Below are 25466 nucleotides of genomic sequence, written 5' to 3'. Positions count from 1 at the left end.
CTTCAATAAAAAAAATCATATGTGGTTTTATTACATGTTCGTACAAAGATTATTATTTTACATTGGATTGTCGAGTGTCGTTCTATCAGATTGTTTATGACGAATCGAAAATTTTATTTCGACATTTTGACAGCTTGATCGCGTGAAATACATTATAATTTACGGAACTTGTTTACAAAATTGAAAGTTAATACTGAAGAAATTGATCCAATCAACTAATTGATTTAGCCAGCTTTTGCTGAAAACCCCGACACATACTTGGCTATAATCTCAGCGGTGACGTTAGTGACAAGTGTGGTGACGTCATCAGTGAAGTGTTCCGGGAAGCGAGCTTTACGTGGAGCTTCGTGTGCTCCGCTCCAATAGAGATACTCCACCATGGATTTCACCATCAGCTCGAAGAGTGTCCTGGATGATGAGATTTTTATTAAATTTGGGGTAACAAATTGTGTGTAGTAGCGTTTTTGACGTGACAACGTCTTATAAATTGGTTTGCCGGGTGACACTTCAAGAAACTGCGTTACGCTCCGCTCACGTTATGCGCTCACAATGAGAGCGAGTGAGAGGCACGCGGGCATGGTTAGCCCGCCTAAGAGCGAGAGAGACAGACATAAAAAGTCGTTGTCACGTAAAACTTTCGCCCGTATACCGACTTTACAGGCAACCAATTTTTTTAATTTTTGTTTTTATTGATTCAGTAGAATTGCGGAAAGAGAAGCATTTTAAAACTTAAGAACTAAACCAAGATACAATATATCAGAGAGAGAGCGAATATGTATACAGCTCTGCAGAAGCACGAAATGTAACAAACTAGATATCTCGTTACTACATATAAATAAATAAATGAAAACACACGAATCCTACAATCTGTGGTCAATATCCTTCGAGTCAAAATAAATATTGTTTTGGCTAAAATACCAGTTTAGAATATAGGTTGAACTTGAACGCTTTTTAAACATCGTAAATAAATACTAACCAAGAGTTACTCATAGCCAAATCTCGCGTAACTCCACTAGCGACGACCCATTGCAGAGCGATTTCTTCGTGCAAGATTTTACACGAACCGTCAGTCATTACTGGAAACAAATAATGAAAGTAAGTTATTTTCATATTACCTCAATTTAAAGTGGTAATTTTCTTAGTATGTGTGTTTTAAGCGTTTGTCTTTAAAATTACGAAATTCGCACATTTCTCAAAATATAACTTAGTGTCATATTACGTGTGGAAGGAATATATTACAGTAGATAGAGGGCACTCAAAATATAATTGAAGTACCGTGAAGTGATGTAAACAGTGCCGTTGCACGTCAAGGTGAATTTCCACAGCTTCTGGATACGTTTTGTATAGTTTATCTGTCAGATAAAGTGGTTGTTGAAATAATTGTACAATGCACCACAACTTGTGGATGTCGCTAAATAAACTTTATTTTATAATACTTAAAGCATGCTACATTGTGCGCACACGACATTACACGAACTAAAGAGTCAGGAGGAGGGTAAAGACCATTCCTTTTTACTGTAGATACCACACATACTATACAAAGGCTGACTATTACTAAAATACAGTTGAGTATGTATTTATATGGATTAGTAATATGTATGCATATTTAAGTGTATGTATTTATTATTTATGTAGTTGTGTACTTCTGACCTACCTCCTCCTTTATTACTTCACACAGTGGGTTGCCTGGAAGAGATCACTCTTTAGTGATAAGGCCGCCCTCTGTGCTAGTTTAGCTATAAGTTTTAGTTTCAAGTAATTTGTATAACTAGCATAGTAAAGTGTTACAAATAAATAAATAAATACAGATTATGACATTTGTCTAGGGATACGTTACCAGAGGGCGGTAGCGGCAATCCAATGTCCGTGTCGGAGAGCGCAGGGCGAGGTATCCGACACTGGTACTGGATGTAGGCACTTAGTAACCCGCTGCGACCGTGCGCGTCGCAAGTTGAACACTCGTTCATGTTCTGTGCACAAACAGGTGACATTTTAGAAAATAAATAAGGTTTAGGACAGACAGAAGACTTTCAGAAATATTGAAATATCCTCACAAATCAATGAAAACATGCACAATTAAAAAAAAAGAGTGTGTGCCGAGCACACGTGTTAGAAGTGAAACTTTTTTGGCCAGATTCAAAGATACCAAAATCGTAGCCTTACTACACGAAGTGACGGTATTTTACTCTCAACGCGCCTAAATACACACTTCAATAATTATTAACAAACACAATTGTTTATTTTATTTATTTTTATTTAAAAAATAAATAAAAATAAATAAAATAAACAAAAATATAATATACAGGCTTTCCCATGGTCGGTGCAATCAGTCCAAAAAATGGGTGAAAAAGTTGCTTACGCATAACATTCCGGACGCATTTTTTTGATTACCAAAATTATGTCTTCATATACACAATGTCCACACTAGCAAGCAGTTGGATGCGCGAAGCTAGAGATAAAAATATTTAGGGAATTTTTTTATAAATCATAACCCACAGTGATATCAGTGAACAGGTTCGCGAGGCAAGTGAACACGTCCTGCGCGATGTTCAGCGTCTGTCCGGCGAGTGAGGGCGGGGCCACGAGCAGCTGCAGCAGCTTGTCCGCTACTACGGGCAGGTAGCGTGCGAGGGCTTCCACGTTCGCTGTTGGCAGCTCCGTTATACTGCAATGAATAAAAAAATACTAAGTATGCCACGTTACTGGGTTCCCCTGTATTGGTTTTTAAAAAAAACCCACATAGTTTCCGTTCCAGTGGGATTTCCGGGATATTTCACATAAGACCGTGGAGTGTAGTTTTATCAGATTGTTTAATAAGGGTAGAAATTGTTTTGCATATATAGACGACTTCTTAGTGCCTTCATACAGAACTTAATTGCCATATTCATTATTTCTTGTATAGTTAACAAAATAAGTCAGTTAAATTATGTTAAAGGAGGTATATAGGTGATTTTATCACAATATGTCCATACAAAGAGATATGAAAAAATTAAGTATTTTACATTGGACTGTCGAGTGTCGTTCTATCAGATTGATTACGCTAGTCAAAAATTTTATTTTGACATTATAACAATTTTCTTAGCACCGAAATGCATTATTATTTATGGAATTTGTTTAAATTCAATGTTAGTCAACAGAACAATAATGAAATTACTGGTTTTCTTTATTTAGACGACATCTTAGTGCCAAATACGAATTTTACATATTCCGAATTTTAGTAAACAACACATTACACAACAGTAAGAGCGTATACGCACTATGCGGGTAGCCGCATTGCGGGTAGCCGTCCGGCTGACCGCAATCACAATTATGTACGTAATATTCATTTCTATGCGCACTGTGCGGTCTGCGGTAGCCGCATCGCAGTGCGCATAGAAATGAATATTACGTACATAATTGTGCTTGCGGTCAGCCGGACGGCTACCCGCAATGCGGCTACCCGCATAGTGCGTATACGCTCTATGATAGAAGTTAAATTAAATATTACTTAATAGCGACATAATTAAAAAAATACATACCTTGCTCTAAGTTCCGCCTCCATGTTAGCCAAGCCGATACGCGGAGGGATGTTCCCCTCTTGCACCGCTTCGCACGCCATTGCGAATCTTTCTATGTAGCTATCCTGAAGAAAGTATTTGATGATTAATTTTGGTGATTAATGTATGACACAGAAATTAGTTACTATTTTACGGAGACATGTTCTATCTTTTACTTAATATTATAAAGCTGAAGTTTGTTTGATTGAACACGCTAATCTCAGGAACTACTGGTCCGATTTGAAAAATTCTTTCGGTGTTAGATAGCCCATTCATCGAGGAAAGCTATAGGCTATATATCCTCACGCTAAGACCAACAGAAGCGGAGCCACGCGGGTGTAACCGCGGAGCGCAGCTAGTATAAAATAGAAAGAGACGGGTTGCACTCCGGGAGTGCCGGCAGAAGTGAAAACTTGATTATTAACGTTGAACATGTTTGATATCCTGATGATAACGCTTTTTCGATCAGGCCACGTGTCCTGATGCGAGTTTAAGATTTTATACCCATTACAGAAAAAGTGCTCAACGCCGCTAAAGAAATTTTCACTTCAAAAATCAATTCACACGCACACACACACACACACACACACACACACACACACTCACCTGCGGGTGCACAGTGGTGTGCGCCTCTAGAGCCACACTGAACAGCGGCCGGTGGTTATCGATCCATCGTGTACCGGGTAATAACACGTCGGGGAAAATGTACGAATAGTTATCTGGAGGTGCTTCTGCCATTAGCGGCAGTGCGTGCTCGCCGCAGGACAGCTTGCCGTTGCGGCATAGTGGTAGCCACTGAACACAAGACAGTGACATATCAAAACGATAAACCGATTTTAGTGTGCAATGAATATTACAAGAATTACACATACAATCTTTTATGTGTGTATAAATTATATATCATCCTATTATAGCAAAGCTAATAAGCTACGTTTAATCTATTCCTTTCAATTTCACGCGTAAAATAGATTACATCTCGCTCGCTCGTTTTCCTGTACGAGTCGAGCAGTTACCTGACTTTTATATTGTCATTTAGGAGCATATACAACGAATGTTTAACTTTAGAAACATCTTAGATATCATTTTCATTGATGATTTGTGTGATATTTTCAGTAGCGATCAAGAAATAGATGAAATACACTCACCGGCACGGAATCTTGGCCACTGCAAATTTTTGCGTAAAATAATACTATTTCTTTTCCACTACAAAATTCTATAAAAATTTAATCAAAACTAGTTACTTTAATGTTTTTACACTTACTTACACACACTGTACTTACTTTTAGTAATAATTGGAAGTTTATAAGAAGTACTACCGCGTAGATCTGAATTAAACAAGAATTTACGCTTTTCCTGTGAAATTTAAATGATTTCTTAAAAAATGCACAAAAATTAGAAAGAACGTTTCCAAAAAAATTATTGAACCTTTTAATATAGGGTGTTTCCTTCTCTTGCCTTAAACACTGTTTGCATCCAGTCTTGCATTCTCTAGAAGACATTTTTGATGTCCGCTTGAGCTATAGTGTACCGAACGGCCCCAGCTGTATTTCTAAGCTCATCTAACATTGTTGCTGGGTTGGAATCGAACTTTATGATTCTTTTAAGCATGTCCCAGATGTGTTCTATTGGATTAAGATCCGGGCTAAGAGCTGGCCACTCCAATTTTTCAATAATAACCTCTTGAAGGTACTTTTATACGCATCGTACGACACGCGGACGTGCGTTATAGTGCGTAGTAGCAAATTTTCTTCACTAATAAACCTGTTATAGGGCTGAACATGTTCCTGGAGAATTTCCTCGATGTATCTGATCAAATTTAAGCCATTATCTACGATAACTAACTCCGTGCGAGCATCGGAACTTATACCTCCCCACATCATTATTGACCCTCTATGAAAAGTCGCAGTTTGAGTGTGGTGATGGGTGAAAACCTCTCTTCTCGTCTCCTTTATACTGACTCTTGGCTATCAGAAACTCGTAAAGTGCTTTAGCAGTCATCTGTGAACACCTCACGAGCGCACTGGCTGTGGGTCCAGTTTTCATGTTCTCGTGCAAAACGAAGCCGTTCTTCTCTGTGATGTCTGAGGAGTTCTGGACGGCGTGCTGGTCTGCAAATCTTCAAATTAACTTCCTTCATTAGTCTTCTCACTGATTGCTCACTCATATTTATTATCCTGGTGTTTTAGAGCCGGTGGCGTATCTAAAAAACTATCAGAAAGCCATTTCTGAGTATCTCTTGAACAATAAACGGGTCTTCTCGAGCTGATGTGCACCTCACGCCTTCATTTCCTGGTCTGCACGTGTAGCTGCCAGTCTCCTGGTATCTTCTCCATGCATAATGCATCGCTGAACGTGGTATGTACTGCACATTAGGTACTTTATGTTGCGGCAGTCATTGGTCTAACATTGTGATGGCCTGAGCAGGTTGTTCAGATGTTAATGGCATTTTTTATTGTTTGTTATGATCATTGACTACAGTACAACAATAACAATATCTTAAAACGGCATAAACGATATTGAAAAAAGTTTAAAACGAACAATTCGTAACTCCGGCTTAACCGCACAAATCACAAATTTCGAGTAACTCTTAAAAAGTGGTAAAAGATTATTCTCAAACTTAATGATTTCTTACCATAAAATTAAACGAATAATATGTTAACATATCTGCATACAAAAAAATCGTGAAAAACACTTCAAACTTTTTTTATCGGCAAAATTGTAAGTGGCCAAGATTCCGTGCCGGTGAGTGTATATGGATTTTTCATTTTAGTAAGACATTTGATACGTTGAATCATTTTCTGATACTTATAAAGTTGCGAAAAGCTGAAAATAACTTAAAGTTACGGTAAATGGTTTTGGATAGCATCCCTCTGTAACTACTTCGGGTGTTCCCCAAGGTTCACACTTGGGGCCTATTTTGTTTTTAAGTTTTATTAACGACTATAATTTCCCAAACCTACCGTATATCCAACAGGTGTTTCCACATTCTTCTCCTGGTCAGGTGCGACCGGTTTCCGTTGACACGCGACATGTAGGAACGTGAATAGCAAGTGATGCTGGTCACCAAGATCCGCTGGGAGCTTGATCTTGATCTCGTCGTAGAGGGATGGGTTTCTAGTTGAAAAATAAATAAATATTACTTGCTTCTTCTCTTTTTTTTTTTTAATTTTCTGTTCAGATTTTCGTAGAATAAAAGTTTTTTTTTTCTATTAGATATCAATAATAAGGCATTAAGAACCTTCTACAAATTAATGCAAAAATATCTTACCTAGTAAACACTAAATTGTACGCTGTAACTGGTTCAATATGGATAATTTATACAACAAATACAAATATAATTATAAATATTGTAGATTACAAAATAAGAAAAATACAAACCGTTATAGAAATGACATGAAAAAACAATTATTATGGACACATGACAAAAAGGTTAGCGAGTCATTACGGCTAAAAAACACAGATATACTAACTTGTTATGATACAGCACAGTAGTATAAGCCTCAGTGCTAAATTCTGGACAGGAACTTCTTCCGAAGATGTTTGGCAACGCAGCTGACTGATCCTCACCCGACATTAGTTGAACTCGCACCTGCGGGTAGTTGTATATTTTATGATATTTTCTGTTTCTATTTTCATACTATGTCCTTTATAGCTGAAGGATTTTAGATACCCAGTCGAAATAACGAAATTTAGAATACTATAATGAACCAATAGTTTTATTTTTAAAACATTTAATTCAATTATAATTTTATAGTATTAGCGCCATTGTTGAGATTCTACATTCCCGAGCCGACTTTTTGTCATAATAATTTTATTTTACACAATAAAGATTGCCTGGCAGAGATTTCTGTAAGCAATGCAGATAATTTTTTATTTTACGATATAATTTAATTAAAAATAACACTACATCCATACCGTAATATTCCTCGCGGATCCCGTCCGTGAAGTATACGCAGCTAGATTAATATCACGCACGCACACGTAAAGTAGACTCCTGTAGTGGTGGTGGGGCTGAGCGGGCACCACAATGGGGAACGGTAGGATCTCCTTGCAGGGACGAATGTTGTCGTCTGTGGGGGAAAATGGTGGGAAAGATAATGTCTAGCTTAGGTAATAAGAGGTCAGATATAATCTCTTATATATAAAATTCTCGTGTCACAATGTTAGTCTGCATACTCCTCCGAAACGGGTGGACCGATTCTTATGAAATTTTCTGTGCATATCGGGTAAGTCTGAGAATCGGCCAACATCTATTTTTCACATGTACCACGGGCGAAGCCGGGGCGGACCGCTAGTATATTTATAAATTTATAAAGAATAGCAAAATTCGATCGCGACGCGGGATCACGGGTGGCCGAGTTGGTCAGGTATCCGCCCCGGATTGGCGTGAAAAGATGCGGGTTCGATTCCCGCCTCGTGATCGAAGATTTTCTATTCTTTATAATTTATATTTATAAAGCATTTGAATGCCATAAAACCAAAAATATCAAATTTAATATGCTTATACATAAATTGAAGTAAGTTATAGAAAAGATGTATAAGATCACAACAGCAAGATCCTCTTTTTTTAGAAGAGGACAAGATTTTTGGTGATTACAATATAAGCTTTTGATATTTGACTGTATTTTGAGAATATTTCTATATTGTTTAGAAAAATAAATTAATAATAATTGCGCAAAAGGGCACGTATTCGAATGAAACGTAGTTACTTATAAAAAGAGCTTTGGATGTTCTCATAACTTTTCAGTGTCATAAATATTGTTATTTTGACAAACAATAATCAACCAGACTCACAATCACGCTCAAAAATTGTCCAAAGCAAAACTCTGCCTACACCTGTAGATTGGTCTATGTGTGCGATACAAAATAAGTAAAAATATTTTATTTGCGAGAAAAAGACTTTGAACATTACTGCTACGAAGCAAGGGGCTAATTTAAATGCGTGTTTCTTACAGCCCTTATTTTGATGACATTTTAATAGGCAAATGCTAGTCTAATTGCTTTAAGTACGTCAAATAGCAATTAAAAAATAAATTAGGCAGCAATATCATTGGAATATTACCTCCATAAGGTGCTAATTTAGCCAGCTCTGGAGTTAAACCATTCTTTATTTCCTCTGGACACGGAGATACCTCGATCTTCAAAGTTCCAGGAATGCACTTGAGTTTCTTGGGTGCTGAACTCGGGCGCTTTATCTCAGCGAGAAACTTGTATAAATCCTCATCGCGGAGTTTATCCGTTTCCTATGTTTGAGGAAATAATATTAGTCAATTTTTTTTTGTGTGAGAATCAGTGACATGTTTTTCAAAAAGGGAAACGTAATAAAGAATATTAAACGTGTTTAAAAAATGTAATAAAACTGGAGATAATAAACAAATAGGTTATATAAACATGTTGAGTGACCAATTCCAATTTAAAATACATCTGTTTTAAGAAATTGACGATGAAAATAATCAATTGAAAACTGAAACAAATCTTGAGGTATTGCTGTAACAAGAGATGGGCGAATTGGCGATTGGATTAAGCAAGAAAAGCATAAAGTTTTGCTAGTTTAAAATTTCCTGACAAAGACACAATACATTACCTGTTTAAAAAAGCTAGTAACAGTGATGACAATGGGCTTGAAAGTGTCCAACGTGTTTGGCAGATCATGGTCCTGTGGATTGGCCCGTCGTTCCACTGAGCCCTTGCGTGTAAGCGAGCCTCCTACTTCACCGGCACGACGGCGTAACTGTTCTAAACTACTGGATGACGCTTTGCGGTCTGGATGGAAACATTATTTTAATTTATCGTATAAAGTATTGAAATGTTTTTGACGTGACAACGTCTTATAATTCGATAAAGCCGGCTGCACGCACGAAAAAACATGACTCATGCGGCGTTACCTCGCTCTGAGGCGTTCAAGGCTTGAAGTGCAAGCGAGAGCGCGGAACGAGCGACAAAGAAGCACAATCGGACGTTGTCACGTTCAACTATCGTCAGTAAACCGACTTTACAGACAGCCAATTTTTTTTTATGAAAAATTTCATTGAAAAATGCAGGTACGCAATCAATTATTTCTATTCTTAACATTATTGAAGCGAATTGATTCATCATTGTCCGCTTGTTTTATGGTATGTGATGTTCAGTTCTATCAGTTAGGGACATAATTGTGAATTACAGAAAAATTTATTACACAAATTATAAAACCACAAATTGTGTTAAATTTCATAGACTGATATGTCTATTGTATCGAAAATTTTCGCGATTGCAAGCGTGTAATTTATGTATTATATGTCTCTACTTGCGTCTGGGTCGCGTGTGTTAATAACACACGTCTGCATATATTATGCACATGCATATGATGCATACGTAAGTGCGTATGTGAGTGCGTACACATATGCGTACCTGTATATATGTGTGTGTGTAAACTCACCCAAGCTATTAGTATTCGAGTTGCTATCCTTATCGGACTCTCTTTCCAGGCTATTAGAGCCAGATAATATATTAAGTAAAGAAACAGCACTCCAGGCGAGCGGCATTCGGAATTTGCCAAGGCGATTGCAAGCCGCTTGTGCGCTTGCGCGGACTTTCTCGCGGTTCTGAGTGAAAAAATAAAATAAAAATATTTTTACTTTCATAATATTTGAGGGTACTACATAAGATTAAAGAGACATTTGAAAAAAATATAATTTATAGAATCAATATAATGTGTTAAACATATATCAAGGGTAGGATAACAGCTTTTCAATATGTGCGTGTGTATAACAGCATTACAAAGAAAATATATAAGCAAAAACCAACCTTATCATCCTTAATATAAGGCTCAATGCACTCATTAACATCACCCTGGAGCACTTTCTCCACCCTAACTACTAGGAATATATCAGGTGACGGGTTCAGTATATCAAAGAGCCACATAAATAAGCACAATAAAAACCGTCCTCATCTTCTTGTATATACGGCTCAGTGCACTCTTTCACTGCAGGACCACTAGCACAACAAATAAATGTCAAATCATAAAGAAAAACAGTCAATAACCAACCTTATCATCCTTGATATAAGGTTCAATGCACTCATTGACATCACCCTGGAGCACTTTCTCAACCCTGACCACTAGGAATATATCCGGCGACGGGTTCAATATATCGAACACAGCGCTGCGACTCAGCGTCGAAAGGTCAGCGTGAGGAATGTGAGTATTTGTCTTGTACAAAAATATACAAGTAAAAACCAACCTTATCGTCCTTGATATAAGGCTCAATGCACTCATTCACGTCACCTTGCAGCACTTTTTCCACTCGTACTACAAGGAATATATCAGGTGACGGGTTCAGTATATCAAATACAGCGCTGCGACTCAGCGTCGAAAGGTCAGCGTGTGGAATGTGCGCGGACAGCATTTGTCTTGTACACTCCGAGTTTAGGTTGAAATAGAAGTTTTCTGATAGCTTCTTTTTTTCTTTCGCGTCGTAGAGTGCCATGGACGCGAAGAGCGGTTCCACGTCAAGTTCTAACCTGGAATTATAATTTTGATGGATTATTTTTGACCTAATCTGGAATTTTTTAGGTAATATTATAATATAGTCTTTCCCTTTAGGTAATATTGTTAGTCAATATTGTTGTAAGTTGAAATTTTTATAGTAATAATTGGTAAATTAGGCACTGTTAAGTGTTAGAAATATCGGTATAAAATAAATCGCGTTTAAAATCCGATAAAAGAAGGAATTCGATAATATTGAAAAAATAAATTGCAAAATTTACAAGCAATTCAGCTTTATATTAGCTGATTTGAACTCTTGTAATCTTCTTTCTTTGTTGTTGTATTCTTCTTGATTGTAAATCTTGATTTTGAACTAGCAAACAACATAAATATATACATAATATAAAAACACACACAACAACATAATATAAAAATGTTGCAAAAAAAGTTACATTACAAAAAAACAGACATTAAATATTCTTTCTAAGCTTAATAACTCACTTAAGCTGATGGCACACCACCAGGATCCTGTGCCCCATCAGCTCGCACGGCATCTCCGCAGCCAGCCTCCGTTCCACCGCTTCTTCTTCATCCAAGTATGGAGCGTAGAGACCTAGCAGGTCTGACTGCCTGTTCTCTAGTCTGGAATATGCAATGTTATACAAAATTAACCCTTATTGTATAGGAAAAAGGAACATTTTAGTTGGGTAATATTTTGAGGTGGAATATTTATAAGTTTCTATAATAATATGCTGTCAAATTATTATTAGTATTTCCTTGAATAAAAGTTTGGTGGGTAGGATTAATTGCTATGTTTACATTCAAACAGTAGTTGATTACAATTCATAATAGTTTTGTAATGTTAAACCAATGAGTTTGAATAAAATAGAATATTTGAATTCTTCTTGTTGCGGACGGCGACTACGCGGACGACGGCGGTGCCGAGCGACGGGCAGTGGAGAGCGCGCCATGCGCGTAATGCGCGCTATACCCTGCGAAAACGGCACCGAGCCGCGGTAGTAGGGTCGAGTGGGCGGGGCGTATTGTGCCCTTAGGGTGGACTTCCGACCAGCGCGGCTCTATCGCAACGGCCGCAGCGTCTAAGCCGCTGCGACAGTGACGCAGCGGCTTAGACGCAGATTGGCTTCCGAGCAGCGCGACTCCGGCGTCAGTCACAGTTATTAGTCCATACCTGACGGTTGTGCGGTACAGTAGGAATGAACCGATCAATTAAAAAAATATTATAAGAAGTAGAAGAGGATGATGATCTTTAATTGCTTCGTTACTACTATAGTATGGAGCGAAGCCCAGCAGACCCAATTTACAAAATTGCATCTTGAGACACTACATTTATTAGTGCCTCGTCTTGCTCATCCGTAAATATGTTCCATCGCCCATTTTTTAGATATTCTCTCGAAAATAACTAGATAATAACCTAAAAACAACGTGCTTTCGCAGCCTGCCACGCGACAGTGCTTGCGCGAGCATTGCACGGCCGCTACAGCCGCGCGTCACTGACGCGGCGACACTGTCGCTGCGACAGTGGCGCTGCGCTCGAACGTTCCATCATACATTTCCGTACTGTATAATACTATCGCTCTGTCGCCGCGTTACTGTCGCTGCGTTAGTGACGCCGGAGCCGCGGTGGTCGGAAGTCCACCTTTACGCTAATTGCTCATTGTACACACCGTTAGTTTTAAGTTGGAAAGAAATGTACTTAACGTGTAAAAATTGTAAATATTGTATGATACTACCGAATAAATCACCTTGGAAATTGCTGCGAGTTTTAATCAACAAGTGGGAACCTCTGCGCCTCTACATATAAGAACATACAGTCCACTGACCGGGGCTATAATTAACACTTCTGTTAGGTAAATAGAAATAATATTTATTAAATCAAAGACGATGGTGGTGGTTATGATAATGATGATGACTCACCGTCTGCCCTCATTAACCGCATCGATCTGTTCCTGCGGCTTCTTCTCAAACAAGTCAGGCAGTAGTGGGTCTGATGATGAGCTGCGCAGGTCGAGGCTGGCCCAAGAGCCACGCGGTGTGAGTGTCTCGTTGCATGATGATGATGATGAGATGGAGGCTACTGATTGCCGTCCGCTCGATGGTTGTGACTCGAATTGGAGGGACAGCTGAAATGATTAGACATATGTATAGATCAAATTCTAAAAATTAAATAATTAGGTACTTATAGTGATGGTCAACTTTGTTATATTAGCTAAAGTTAATACAATTTTTTTATTATTAAAGCTGTAATTTAGTTAAGTTTCCAATAAGTTAAAAATATCTATTCTGTATAATATTGAAACCTGATTACATTTTACTCTATCTCTTGTGACCAGTTTTCAACTTTTCAATAAAATAATAACATGGTAAGTAAGTAACAAGAAATCATTCTGCCTAATTTTAAAATTTTTACTCTACCTCTTGTGACAGTTAAACTATCTATATTGTATGCATCATAATACCAAAACAATCAATTTATTTGTTTATTTATTTAACACTTTATTGTGCAAGAAACAAAATATATATAGGTTACAAAAATAAGTTTAAAAAAAGCACAAAGGGCAGCCTTATCACTATGCAGTGATGTCTGCCAGGCAATTTATCAACTCTCACAACCACAACCCACTACTAAAAAACTTATCACATCACAATTAACCTGCTGCGAAGCCAATTCCTCTGTAGACGTGGATTGTTCAGCGTCCACCTCATATACTTGCGGTGGAGCCTGCAGTAACCTCTCGATCCTCTCCGCTAGCCTCTCCCTGCCATACGCGGATCCGGAGTACGAACGATACTTGTACTCGACCACTGTGTAGTCTGATGTGTAGCAGCTGACGCAGTCGCGCACGAACATGGACGCTTTTGAACTATAAGATATTTGCAAATTGTAATATTAATGCTATTAAAATAAACAATGGTACGACCACTGGAACAACTCAAAAATCATTGGAACAATTTACAAAAACAATTGCCATTTGAGGCTACATTTATAAATAATAATAATTTGGAAAATCCAAAAGTGCACGCCTCATAATTTTTTTTTAATAAATATTTATTAATTATTATTTTTGTTTATTTAATAACAATTAAACCACATCGAATCAGACCCTGAAAAATGAAAGGGTTCTATTCCTGAGCATACTCAAGTGTAAGAGAAAAAAAAAGACTCGATTAGTAAAGTATTTCGGTCGCTATCGTGTTAACAAGAAAAAGGATCCGCACATACAGACACACGGACGTCCAAGACAGAACTTTTTTAAACTGTTTTTTAACTAGTTTAAATAACAAAAATGACATCAAAAATATCATGAACGTTAAAAATAGTGTTTTTTCTTAATATGTGTGTGTATGTATTATCTTACAAGTGCAATGTATGATACATAAAGACATTTTAAGTTTGAAAAATCAGATGTTTTGCTCGAAGTGACAGTAGTACCCACCTCAACGCTTCGCTTATGAGGCGTGCAATAGTTTAAAAAAATAGAAAATTTTATCAAATTAGTGTATTGTCATCGGTCCTCGATAAATCTACAAAGTTTGAACGAAATCTGGCCGTTTAAAGTGGGTCAAAATCGTGCCCAAAGAAGTTGGTTACAAACATACAGGTGAAGCTAATATAAAGCGTGTAAAAAAAAGGCAATATGTGAATGAATTGGCAAATATGTTGCTAAGCGTAAAACTTAAGAACAGCCTTACCAATTCAGCTAATTAGAAGCAAGGAAGGTTCTTGTGAAAGGAATATAGGGAAAAGGGGCAATGGGCTTGAACAATGTCTGTTCAAGCAACTATTTTTATATTTTTTTATAGCTTTTGATATGATTCATATAGAACATCTATATGGCTTTGATTCATCAAGAAAACTTATCTTCTAGATACTTACAGGTCTTCATCAGGCAGGATGTGTGTTAGGGTCCGTATTCTCCGAGGAACTGTCACCAGCTCTATATCATTGGTCGGATATGCTAGTGGGTCCTGGTCACCCATCAAGCGGTCGCAGACCTCTTCGTAATCCGGTGGTTCAATCATGTCTGATAGTGATATCTGTGGGTATTTAGAATTATTTTGTGTAAAATATTGTTGATAGATAGATAGATTATACATAGATGAAAAGTTTATTCATAGAACACAATCACACTTATAAATAAAACACAAAATTCTTTCACAAACTGAAATATCAACTTAAATAAAACAATCAATAAATAGAATGGAAAATCTCATACCTAATTATTTAAAAGGTCTAAGGCACAGGAATACATAAATAAGGATAAATAATCAATTATCGTGATTGGTGTGGGAAATTATATAAGTTATAAAATACTTTAATTAAATTTTAAAAGAACATAACTACACCCAGTACTAAAATCGATTTCGAATCGGCATTTGTAAAAATAATTAATTCAGTTATTAAAGCAACATTATTACAACATGCTGATTGAGAGCTTATAATACAACAAAACCAAATATAAACAACAGCTTGCACATAGCTACACGGGTACAAACTCGGGATAACAGTATTTTCTATGTCAGTATGAATCATAGAATTCTGTTGGTAGCCCTACAACTTACTGAAGACGAGCACCCTGACAGAGTCCCAACCTTCGACTGATTAGCATAGACCTTACGAGACTCCCCAGCATTCCTATAAATAGTAAAAATCAATTCTCCATTTATTAATAATAGGCTGGTTCATGCATCAATAAACTGTTACACCCATACAAGGATTATGAAGTCATTTACCCGGAAGAATTTTGATATTTACGTCCGAGAGTCATCTAAAACGGGAACGCAAGCTTGCGGTGAAATGGCAGGCTTATTTTCACTAATTATTTATTCTTCAATCAAAATTATCTGATTCAATAACTTTATTTCCGAATATAAACATTAAATTTGTTTGACGTTTCAAACAAACGTTGACACTTCAAACGTTGTATGCGACGTTTTCGTTTAGGAACGGTTAACGGTTTGGAAATTTGGATTTATTTTCACAGAAAGGTCTGCACACGTTTGCATTCTTTTGCATTATTTTAATGTACTATATCCAGCAACATGAACCATAAAATAAATTGTAATAATTAAAATGCATTACATAATGATTCATTAATTTATTTTTCATCTCATATTCGTAATATTTATGAATCACGGCTTGATTCATGGTGATAGATCACAGGATGGAGTCTAGACTCTACCTCTAGAGTCTAGACTGGTCTAGACTCTCATTATGGATTAGATAGGTACCTAAGTATAATTCGTTGGGTAAGACAAACAGACAAAAATTCTAAAAACTACATTTTTGGCTTCGGTATTGATCACGCCCTAAGTATACTTTAAAAAATATTTAATGTACAACAGTTTTGACTTTCCTACGATTTAATTATTTTATTTATAATTTTTATTTGGCTTGCAGGTTGTAGTAATTACTAATTACATAGAAATACAATTATATTAACTTTAGTACCTTAGTGTGTTAGTAAGGTTTTTATGTACCTTACAAGTTACGCCGTGTGTAGAGGCACTAATAAATTGTGCTAGAAGTAGTATTAGTACATGCTCAAGCTCATTGCTCAATTAGGCGTTCTATATAAATGCTCATAATCCCGTTATAATTTTGCACGTGAGTAACGTTTATAATAATATAATTTCGTTTCTTTTTAATACTCTCTAAAAAGGTAGCACGTGTATTGTGTATGTGTCTGAGGTTATAGGGTAATCTTTGGATCTTCAGTTGATCAAGAGCTGATCATGAAAATTCTTTTACCATTACAAAACTGCATCTATAGTCTATAGTATAGACTATATAGATACTCAAGTAAATTAATATTTTTTTTAAATTAAGTTTTGCACAGGGCAAGGCGATGCAATCAGCAGACTTTATCATAGAATCAGGAGATAAAAATTAGATAGGTAAATACGTTTCGTAAGTAAATGAAGGTTGCTTTTATAGAATTAGGAATAGCATTAGGTACCTACTAGGAAACCTAGTTCATCAGCTCGTTGTTATTTTTTAACCATTTACCTACACATAATAGTACACATAGCTACGCAAAACAAAACATTTATTCGGTTAGTCTCATTTCTTTTCATTTATTTCCTCCATAAGTATTTCCTTATTTTTCCAACAACAAAAGGGAAAAACAGTTTCAAAACGTTTTAACTTTTGAATTTCGAATTTTCGTAGTACGAAACCTTAAAAAAAGTTGTAGGTACACGTGTTTACGGCATGTGATGACATTTGTATTTTTGAAATCACGGACAATGGGCCAATGTTAATCCGAGCTTTAATTGGATAACGTGGCTTCGTCCGCACGAGACCGCGCACGTTGGCGGTTCAACATGACGAAATTATTTGAATACGTTTTTGGACGAATTTTTAAGCTTCGTCAAAAGGTTTAGATATCGTTTATCATATTTAATATGAAAATATGTTGGTTAGTTTTTCAGGTGTTAGGATGAAAAAGATGTAAAATGAACTTTTTCATGTATTCCAATAAATACCTATGTTTGAAATTTAGAGTTCGTTTGGAAAACTGCATTATGTATTCCAGGCCATGGGAGATCAATATTTAGAAAAATAAAGAATTATTGAAACGAATCTCGATTCTGGAAGTGTAGAATGGGCGACCTATTACCTTACCTTGCTAAGATCTACAATTCTCAATATCTTTTATACATTACATTATAACACGTTAAATAATATAGATATTAAGTATGAAAAATAAATTAAAGAGAGAGAGAATTATAGCATCAATATTTTGTATTTAGAAATAAAAATCTTCAGTTCTTATTAGTTGTTCACTGCGGACTGCGGAGGCCTTCCAAGAGGGCATAGGTCATGTGTGGGTTAGAAGAAGTCACATGTCAATTTTTGCGGTATTTTCCCTCATGAATTAAAGTAGTGGTTATGTTATGTGAATAATATCGAATGCTCTAGATAGATAGATAATTATTTTTTGCACACACAAAACATTTACATAAAACACAGAAAGAAAGACAAAAAGAGACAAGTATATTATGTACTAATGGCGGTCTTATCGCTAGGTAGCGATCTCTTCCAGACTACCATTTTAATGCTCTACTATTTCTCTTCATGAGTACTTACCTAATATTCTAAATTAAAATATACTGTACCTATACAAGAAGTTGGCAGTGGGTCGACAGGTAGATAATATCCGCTTAGCAGTGTAATCCTTTTAATAAAGGAGAGTTCTCATCGTCTAAGTTATAAATAGCTTCGGATCCGTTTTATCTCTTTCAAAATGAAAGTTAAAAGCCGAGATATTTTAGGATAGTCTGTCTTAATAACAATAGATAATTCCTGCGTTCACTGATTTGCGTCTTATAATAATTATAGTCTACTAGAGGTCCGCCCCGGCTTCGCCCGTGGTACATATTTCGCAATAAAAGGTAGCCTATGTCCTTTCTCGGGTATCAAAATATCTCCATACCAAATTTCATGCAAATTGGTTCAGTAGTTTAGGCGTGATTGAGTAACAGACAGACAGACAGAGTTACTTTCGCATTTATAATATTAGTATGGATTCTATCGCTATTAATTTTTAAAATTATAATTTTGGACGTCACGTTTATATGGGCGTGATAATATTTGTAGCTATGGGAAACAAAAAAAGTAGGGATATGGCGGATTGAAATTCTGCCTGTTTATAAGTATTACCGAACTGTTTATCATTGAGATAATATTAATATGGAGATGACACCGCCTACATCACTTATGTTCCACTCAACATACGTCATGTGACGTATGTTGAGCGGTATTTTTTAATGGTTTTAAAGTGAAACGCATCAAACATGCCTTCGTGTGTGTTACGATATTGCACAAATAATACAAATAATACGGAAAAGTGCAAAGGAATAACTTTCATCGTTAAGTACCTAGTTAACTAGATAATAATTTTTAAAACTTAGTTAGAGCAAAAAAATGGCGCACAGATTTTGTTCGTGGTGTCTACTCCATACGTAGTAATATTATCTCAATGCTGTTTATAATAATTATCATTCAACAGATACAAAAAATGTATTCTATTCAATGTATCAAGATGTTGGTAAGTAACAAAAACTTTCCAAACCCTTTCAGAGTGTAGATGCCTTGTTATATTATTATATTACAGTCTATGTTGAAAGTGTGGGTCGTTTAGTAACACTTACCGTTAAAATACAGGAATGACTGCAGATAAGCCTGGGTATTTCTGCAACTGACATAATGCAGATTGATTCCCAGTAAACTACCTATCATTTCATTAGTAAAAAGAAATTCAGTTTTGGATGGGACTTGGTAGTGAGCTATGAATATATCTCCCATGGATTATGTTTAATCGGTCATTTTCAAAATGAAATTTGAGAGAAAAGGGAGACAGAAAAATAGACAGAAAATTATATAATTGTTACAGTAAGGGTAGGCAAAAACTTTGTATATTTAGATTTTAGGTAAGACTTAGATTATGGAAGGTAATTTTCCACTTCCACGTAAAAACTTAATAGTCAACTTCTACCAGTATTATCTTGATCAATACTTAACTGCATTTCTACAAATATGTATGTATACTAAGACAGTTACAATTCCATTATGCAATTAAAAAATTACTTATGTTTAAATAACAGTAGTTGTTTCTGTTCAAATCGGATTATGAAATTGTCTCAAGAATGGCGATTTTCAACTCTCTTATACTTTATCCAAGGCATAGAGTCATATCAAGTACAACACAGAATACTAGTACCTACTCCAAGTACAACATCTGCTTGAATACTACCTAACTAGATTAAAAAATAAAAATCTATGGCGTCTCAGTATTTCTCGCCCCGCCCGGAGCTACCCTTAGTGTCAACCGCGAATCCAAAGAGGCTACACGCACCTAAGATTAAAAAAAAGCAACAGATAAAAAAAAATAAACGCGCAAATTTCGTGTTCTAAATACAAATTTTGAATCGAACGATTCATGATTTTACGCAAAATATTTTAAAAGCGCGGGAACATAGAGCGTGTTTACTCAAGTGTGTTTTATAACGTTTTTGTATGGGACTAGACTAGATATTTGAGAAGTTTTCAAGTGTCGGATTCACGATTTGATATGATTTTGTACGATGTAAGTATTGTTGATTATACTTATTCTGAATAGAAGCTCAATGATATTTTTATCATAATATGATTTGGGGCACTCCGATGTGCATTTCATGTACCTAAATAATTACATCAGTGCTTCGCGAATAATTTTTACAGGAAAACAATTTCAGCATTTTTTTATGTAGGTAGGTATAAAGTTATCTACAAAATGTTGTTTATATCTAACGTAATTACGTAGTCAATCATTTTAACTAAGTATTTACTTATTTCATTTTTTTAAATTATATCGGTCTAACATTTATTTATTTCCCTTTATATTATGTATATTACAAAGAAACTCTGCCCATTTATCACGTTTGTTTGCAAGAATATTTTGAAATATATCAATCCAAATTTTTATAATGTCTTTACCGTTGTTAATAATTTACACATTTATCGACTAAAATGCCCTATTTTTTGTCTTCATCGGGAAACGAATGCAAGATCCTTCACATTATTAGTATATAATAGATACCTCGTTACCTAACTCACTGTAAAAATTAGAAAAATTTTTATTACATGCTCGATTTCATCATCCTATATATTTTAGTGTTGTAGGTACGTATACCTACCTACTTATTGAAATTAAACCCAACGAATTTAGAAAATTTGGCAGGCATGTCGGAAATAACTACACATAAATAAGTTTCAGTTCATGTTTTCAAAGGTAAAATATCTACTGAATATTACTTACCTGCTTGGGTAATATTTTTTATATATGAGTTGGTACGAACTTTACGGTTTCCATTCCAACTGAAAATTATTTTATTTTATTACTTATATTACTTACTAGCTTTCGCTCGCGGCTTCGCCCGCGCAGTCAAAGAAAAACCCGCATAGTTCCCGTTCCCGTGGGATTTCCGGGATTGCGTCATTTTCCCGGGATAAAAGGTAGCCTATGTCCTTTCTCGGGTAACAAAATATCTCCATACCAAATTTCATGAAAATTGGTTCAGTAGTTTAGGCGTGATTGAGTAACAGACAGACAGACAGAGTTACTTTCGCATTTATAATATTAGTATCGATTAGTATGGATATGTACCTACTTTGTCAATAAATCGATTACAAAGTCCTTTAAATTAATTAAAATAATTAATTTCTAAAAAATGTTTGAAAAGGAAGTTAATTAACTAGGTATTTAAATATGATAGAAATAATACCTAAGTTTATTAACATCATATCAAATAGACCCAAATAAACAAAATGGAAAGTCGTTGTTAGCAATTATCATATTTATCAACTGCTAATAAATGAGGTAATTAGATTGATAATAATACCTATTATTATATTGATAATACAAAACTGTTCGCAAATTATGTGTGTCACATTATACGATAAAAAAATTAGAACTCTTGATGTCTTTGACTTATTTTTTTATCATAATTAATGGCAGTTTCGTTTCGAGTTGCAAATGAAAATTGACACAATAATTTTGGGGTTATCAATTATAAATTCTCACAATTTATTTTTAAGAACGACATAATATACATATTTATGATAGCAACACACACACAAACTTTGTAGTATCACTAGTATCGCTATTAATAAAGCGTCCCTATTATATGATAACTACGACAGTCATCATAATTGGTACAAAATTAACCCGGTTTACGAATTTTTGTCTTTTCTCCCTGTTACCTGCCTGCCAGACATGTAGCTTCAACGGGCCCGAAATTATTTCAGTGTTAGATAGCCCTTTTATGGAGGAAGGCTATGTCACCACGCTAAGAGCCAGCGCGCACGAGCAACTTTGTCTCCGCAACTATTTTGTCTCTCCCATCAATTTGTATGGGGAGTTGCGCTACGTGCGCGCACTTCCATACTAGCCCATGGGTGGGAGAGACAAAATAGTTAACAAGAGAGTAATGACTGAATATACTATGGTCCATACAATATACTTTGGTGATTAGCCGGTTCCACACAGATCGAGCAGCCCCACGAGGCATTAATTGCTATGCGAAGCAGCGCGGTCAGTGTTGATGTGGTCGTAGAAAATGGCGGCCCACGCGTCCAGACTGAGCAACTAGGCGCGGAAAATTCTTCGCGAGGATGCTCGCTCTGTATTCGTGATACAAGATTACGTGACGTCACACAGATTTCCTGAATAAACGTCATAAGACGATAATTGAATTTTAACAATTCCATTATCGCTGACGTGTTTTGACGAGCGTATCGATGAGCTTGATCTGGGTCAAGTTCACTGTCAGCTGGATATATGCAGTGAATATGATTTCGCTGAAACATCATGTGCTTCGAAAACAAGATAGTGAATTTGTATGCAAGCAGAATAATAGATTAATAGGGATAGGTCAGGTTTAGAGGCCGAATTTATGTTCTATTGTTTGCATATCAACATTGTGAAGTATTTATTGATACATTTGTTTATGATCATGTGAGGAAAGTGAAAAGCAAGCTTTCACGAGCTAATGTTATTGTTGAACGTAATGAAAAAGACTCAACATTAAATGGCTGGTGGTTATGAGGGATAAAAAGCTGTTAATATTTTCTTATGGCAACATTATTTGGGGTTAAGAAGGAGGAAAATAATGTCTTTCATTATTGTATGATCCTTTCCTCCTCCTCTTTGAAAAGTCCTTTAAACTTTAAAGTAAGTGATTCATAAATATAGAAATACCTAATAAGATTATATCTTTCTTTTAAGCAGATCTAGATATGCCGATTATTATTAAGCCAATATACCTAACCTCCATACGAGATTATGGAGTATTTAACACAAATTAATATCTATTTTAATTAGGTTAAGTGTGTAAGAGAACCTTTTATATTTATTACCTATCAAGAAAATTCCACAAATAATTTGCAGTATATTTTTGTATTCTATAGTAACAAATGTGTTATGGTGATATTCACAATCTAAGTTTAAACACCTTCAGTCAAAAATGTGCATACTTCGTTGTTTAAAGAATATGATCCCTTTAAAATGTTCTGTCTATTGCATAAAGATCCAATCTTTTCTTTGGAATTTAAACTCTTCGCTGATATGACGGTGCCTCGTTAAAACTACGAGCAGAGTATTATGACGTCAGCAATTGATTGACGTAATAACTATCATATAAGCATAACGAAAGTTACAGCCTGAAGCTATGCGAGAAAAGGAATCGGTTTAAGTTATAAGTTATCCTGCGCTAAACACTCCAGCCTTCTGAGATTCAAAGGAAGAATTTTTCTTTAGAAGTCCCTTTTCTATGGGTTTAATGATTCCATAGAAAGGACAAGGATTGTTTATTCTACAGCACAAGGTGTTCTTAAATACCGGGGTCATTTCAATGGACGAGGTGCCTGTGTTCCATGTAACGATTACTGATTTTTAAGTCGGGAGGGTCCAAAGTTTTCCGTGAATTTTGGTTATAACAATTTTACGCGAAGCTCAAGATACTTAATATACTACTTTTTTGAAATTGAACTAGATATCAAGTAGATCTTTAGAATTCAAAATATGGTTAATGTTTATTATAGCTTTCACCTTTCACGAAATTGAAAACCGCAAAATCGGTTACGGCGATCTTTTTGTGTTTGTCACTTAACTTCTAAAGACCTTCATAATTGGCTATGAAAATGTAACTTCAACAAAATTTTAATGATACAAAAAGACGTCATTTGGACCATACGTTTATTGAAGGACGCTGGGCGGGTGAAGGAATTGCGACTGTATTTTTAGAGGGTAGAGTCGGAAATGCAATGTTGATGGGAGATGAGGTGTGAGGCTGTGCGGTGCGGTGGCGGCGCGCGCAACTCCGTACTGTAGGGATGGGAATGTATCGATAGTCCGATAAAATTAGAAAAAGTTTAATGATTTTTCTTATACTTTATTGATTGTTTGGTACAGTGGACAATCTTCATTTATTATTTACACGCAGAGTACTTTTTATCTAATTTATCAGCCGATTATTATTTATTTGTTTGGATACTAATCTTAGAAACAATAATTAGAATATTTTGTCTTATATTTTTCCAGAATTAGTACTTATATCGGAATGGTGGCTTAATTTTGATTTCCTCCGTCTTTCTTGTTCACAATTTATTGTAATATTTTTGAACGAATCCCTGCAATCTTTTCAATAATTTTCCGTAGGTACAGTACTCCCAAACTGATAATGCGCATAGAAAAATTCGTCACTGTTCGGCAACTGTCATATTCCCCGAGCCTCCGAAGACGATATGTATATAGAGTGGTTAAATATATTTTCTTCATGCATAGTTTATTAGAATTATGAGTTTTATTGTGATTTGATGGTAAAAGAGATAAGTAACGAAATTTGTTTCGATAATTCAATGTAAGTTAATATCGAGGATAAGCCACACGATTGCGAATATATATTTGTTGTATTGATTTACTTGGAAAATTCTATACTTAGAACTATTAAAGTGTCTTACTGGAGCTGGCGTAATGATGGATGTATGGAAGGTTAAAATAAGACAAAGTTTATATTCAAAAAAATGATTTTCAAACACTGGTTTACATTTAAATTGTGAAATCTAATCATTAAAATCTCAGTCCAAAGGATTTACAGAATCAGGGATTATCTCTATTTCTGATATCGTGATCAGAACTTTCATTATGCTCTTATTAATTTTCACTTTACGCTCACGCTACCTGTGTAAATAATCATTTTACCGGAAAATTCAACTTTGAAACAAAACAAAGAAGGGTATGTAACAGCAGCTCTATATAATTCCATACAGAGATAATACGTGCAGTCACCACCAGTATATAAAGACGACTGACGGATTTTTTAATTTTTTGACTGACAGGCTACCGTCACCTATCTATCACCCGAATTGTTTTCGATTGTGTATGACTCTGAATTGACTCCTATTTCTTTCGAACAAGCTGCAAGATGCAAGTGCGTTGTTTAGGGCACTTACGATTCAATGATTCAATGATTCGGGGTGATTCGGGTGTTTCTGGAAATACGATAATTAGCGAAGATCTGCATGCGCATTATTAATTTTGGAGTACTGTACATTGTTTAAAAATCTTATTTTATTCAAAAAAACAATGTGACAGTATAAAATATATTCATAGTCTGTGAATATATTTTATACTGTCACATTATCACGATAGTTCGATAGAACTGCTATGGATACACATAAAAAGACACAAATTTACAAACTTTATTATTGTCTGCTTTTTACCATTTGAACCTCCTTTCATTAAAAAAAAAAACTATCGACGAGTGATGTCACATCACTACTCGGCTTCAGCATTCAGTAAGCCTCCAAATGATGGGTGAAATGGCACCCTCAGCGATTCAGATATAAAAATAATCCGAATAATGTGTATTATTAAATAGCAGTGCTGGTGTATGTGTGGACC

General features: G+C 35.6%; 1 protein-coding gene across 1 annotated transcript in view; it reads right to left on the bottom strand.

Moving 5' to 3' along the window:
* Zir (dedicator of cytokinesis) overlaps positions 1 to 15937 on the bottom strand; it is a 30743-nt gene extending 14806 nt beyond the window's left edge. Inside the window, exons 1-19 of the mRNA XM_090116378.1 lie at positions 15754 to 15937; positions 15583 to 15655; positions 14897 to 15057; positions 13673 to 13883; positions 12937 to 13142; positions 11500 to 11640; positions 10754 to 11033; positions 9952 to 10117; positions 9121 to 9299; positions 8599 to 8779; positions 7452 to 7606; positions 7007 to 7125; positions 6497 to 6650; positions 4143 to 4331; positions 3519 to 3622; positions 2497 to 2665; positions 1838 to 1970; positions 977 to 1076; positions 259 to 408 (exon numbers count right to left, since the gene is read on the bottom strand). Of these exons, the coding sequence (XP_089972504.1) occupies positions 259 to 408; positions 977 to 1076; positions 1838 to 1970; positions 2497 to 2665; positions 3519 to 3622; positions 4143 to 4331; positions 6497 to 6650; positions 7007 to 7125; positions 7452 to 7606; positions 8599 to 8779; positions 9121 to 9299; positions 9952 to 10117; positions 10754 to 11033; positions 11500 to 11640; positions 12937 to 13142; positions 13673 to 13883; positions 14897 to 15057; positions 15583 to 15655; positions 15754 to 15788 (2906 nt within the window). The 5' untranslated portion in view covers positions 15789 to 15937. The remainder of the gene's footprint in view (positions 1 to 258; positions 409 to 976; positions 1077 to 1837; positions 1971 to 2496; positions 2666 to 3518; positions 3623 to 4142; positions 4332 to 6496; positions 6651 to 7006; positions 7126 to 7451; positions 7607 to 8598; positions 8780 to 9120; positions 9300 to 9951; positions 10118 to 10753; positions 11034 to 11499; positions 11641 to 12936; positions 13143 to 13672; positions 13884 to 14896; positions 15058 to 15582; positions 15656 to 15753) is intronic.
* Between the last annotated feature and the right edge of the window lie 9529 nt (positions 15938 to 25466).

Source organism: Colias eurytheme, chromosome 2, assembly GCF_061535395.1.
Source record: "Colias eurytheme isolate Ceu_HAF_F1 chromosome 2, ilColEury1 Martin Lab GWU primary, whole genome shotgun sequence".
Lineage (NCBI taxonomy): Eukaryota > Metazoa > Arthropoda > Insecta > Lepidoptera > Pieridae > Colias > Colias eurytheme.
Note: the sequence above shows the minus strand (reverse complement) of the source record. Positions and strands in the feature narration are given on the sequence as shown.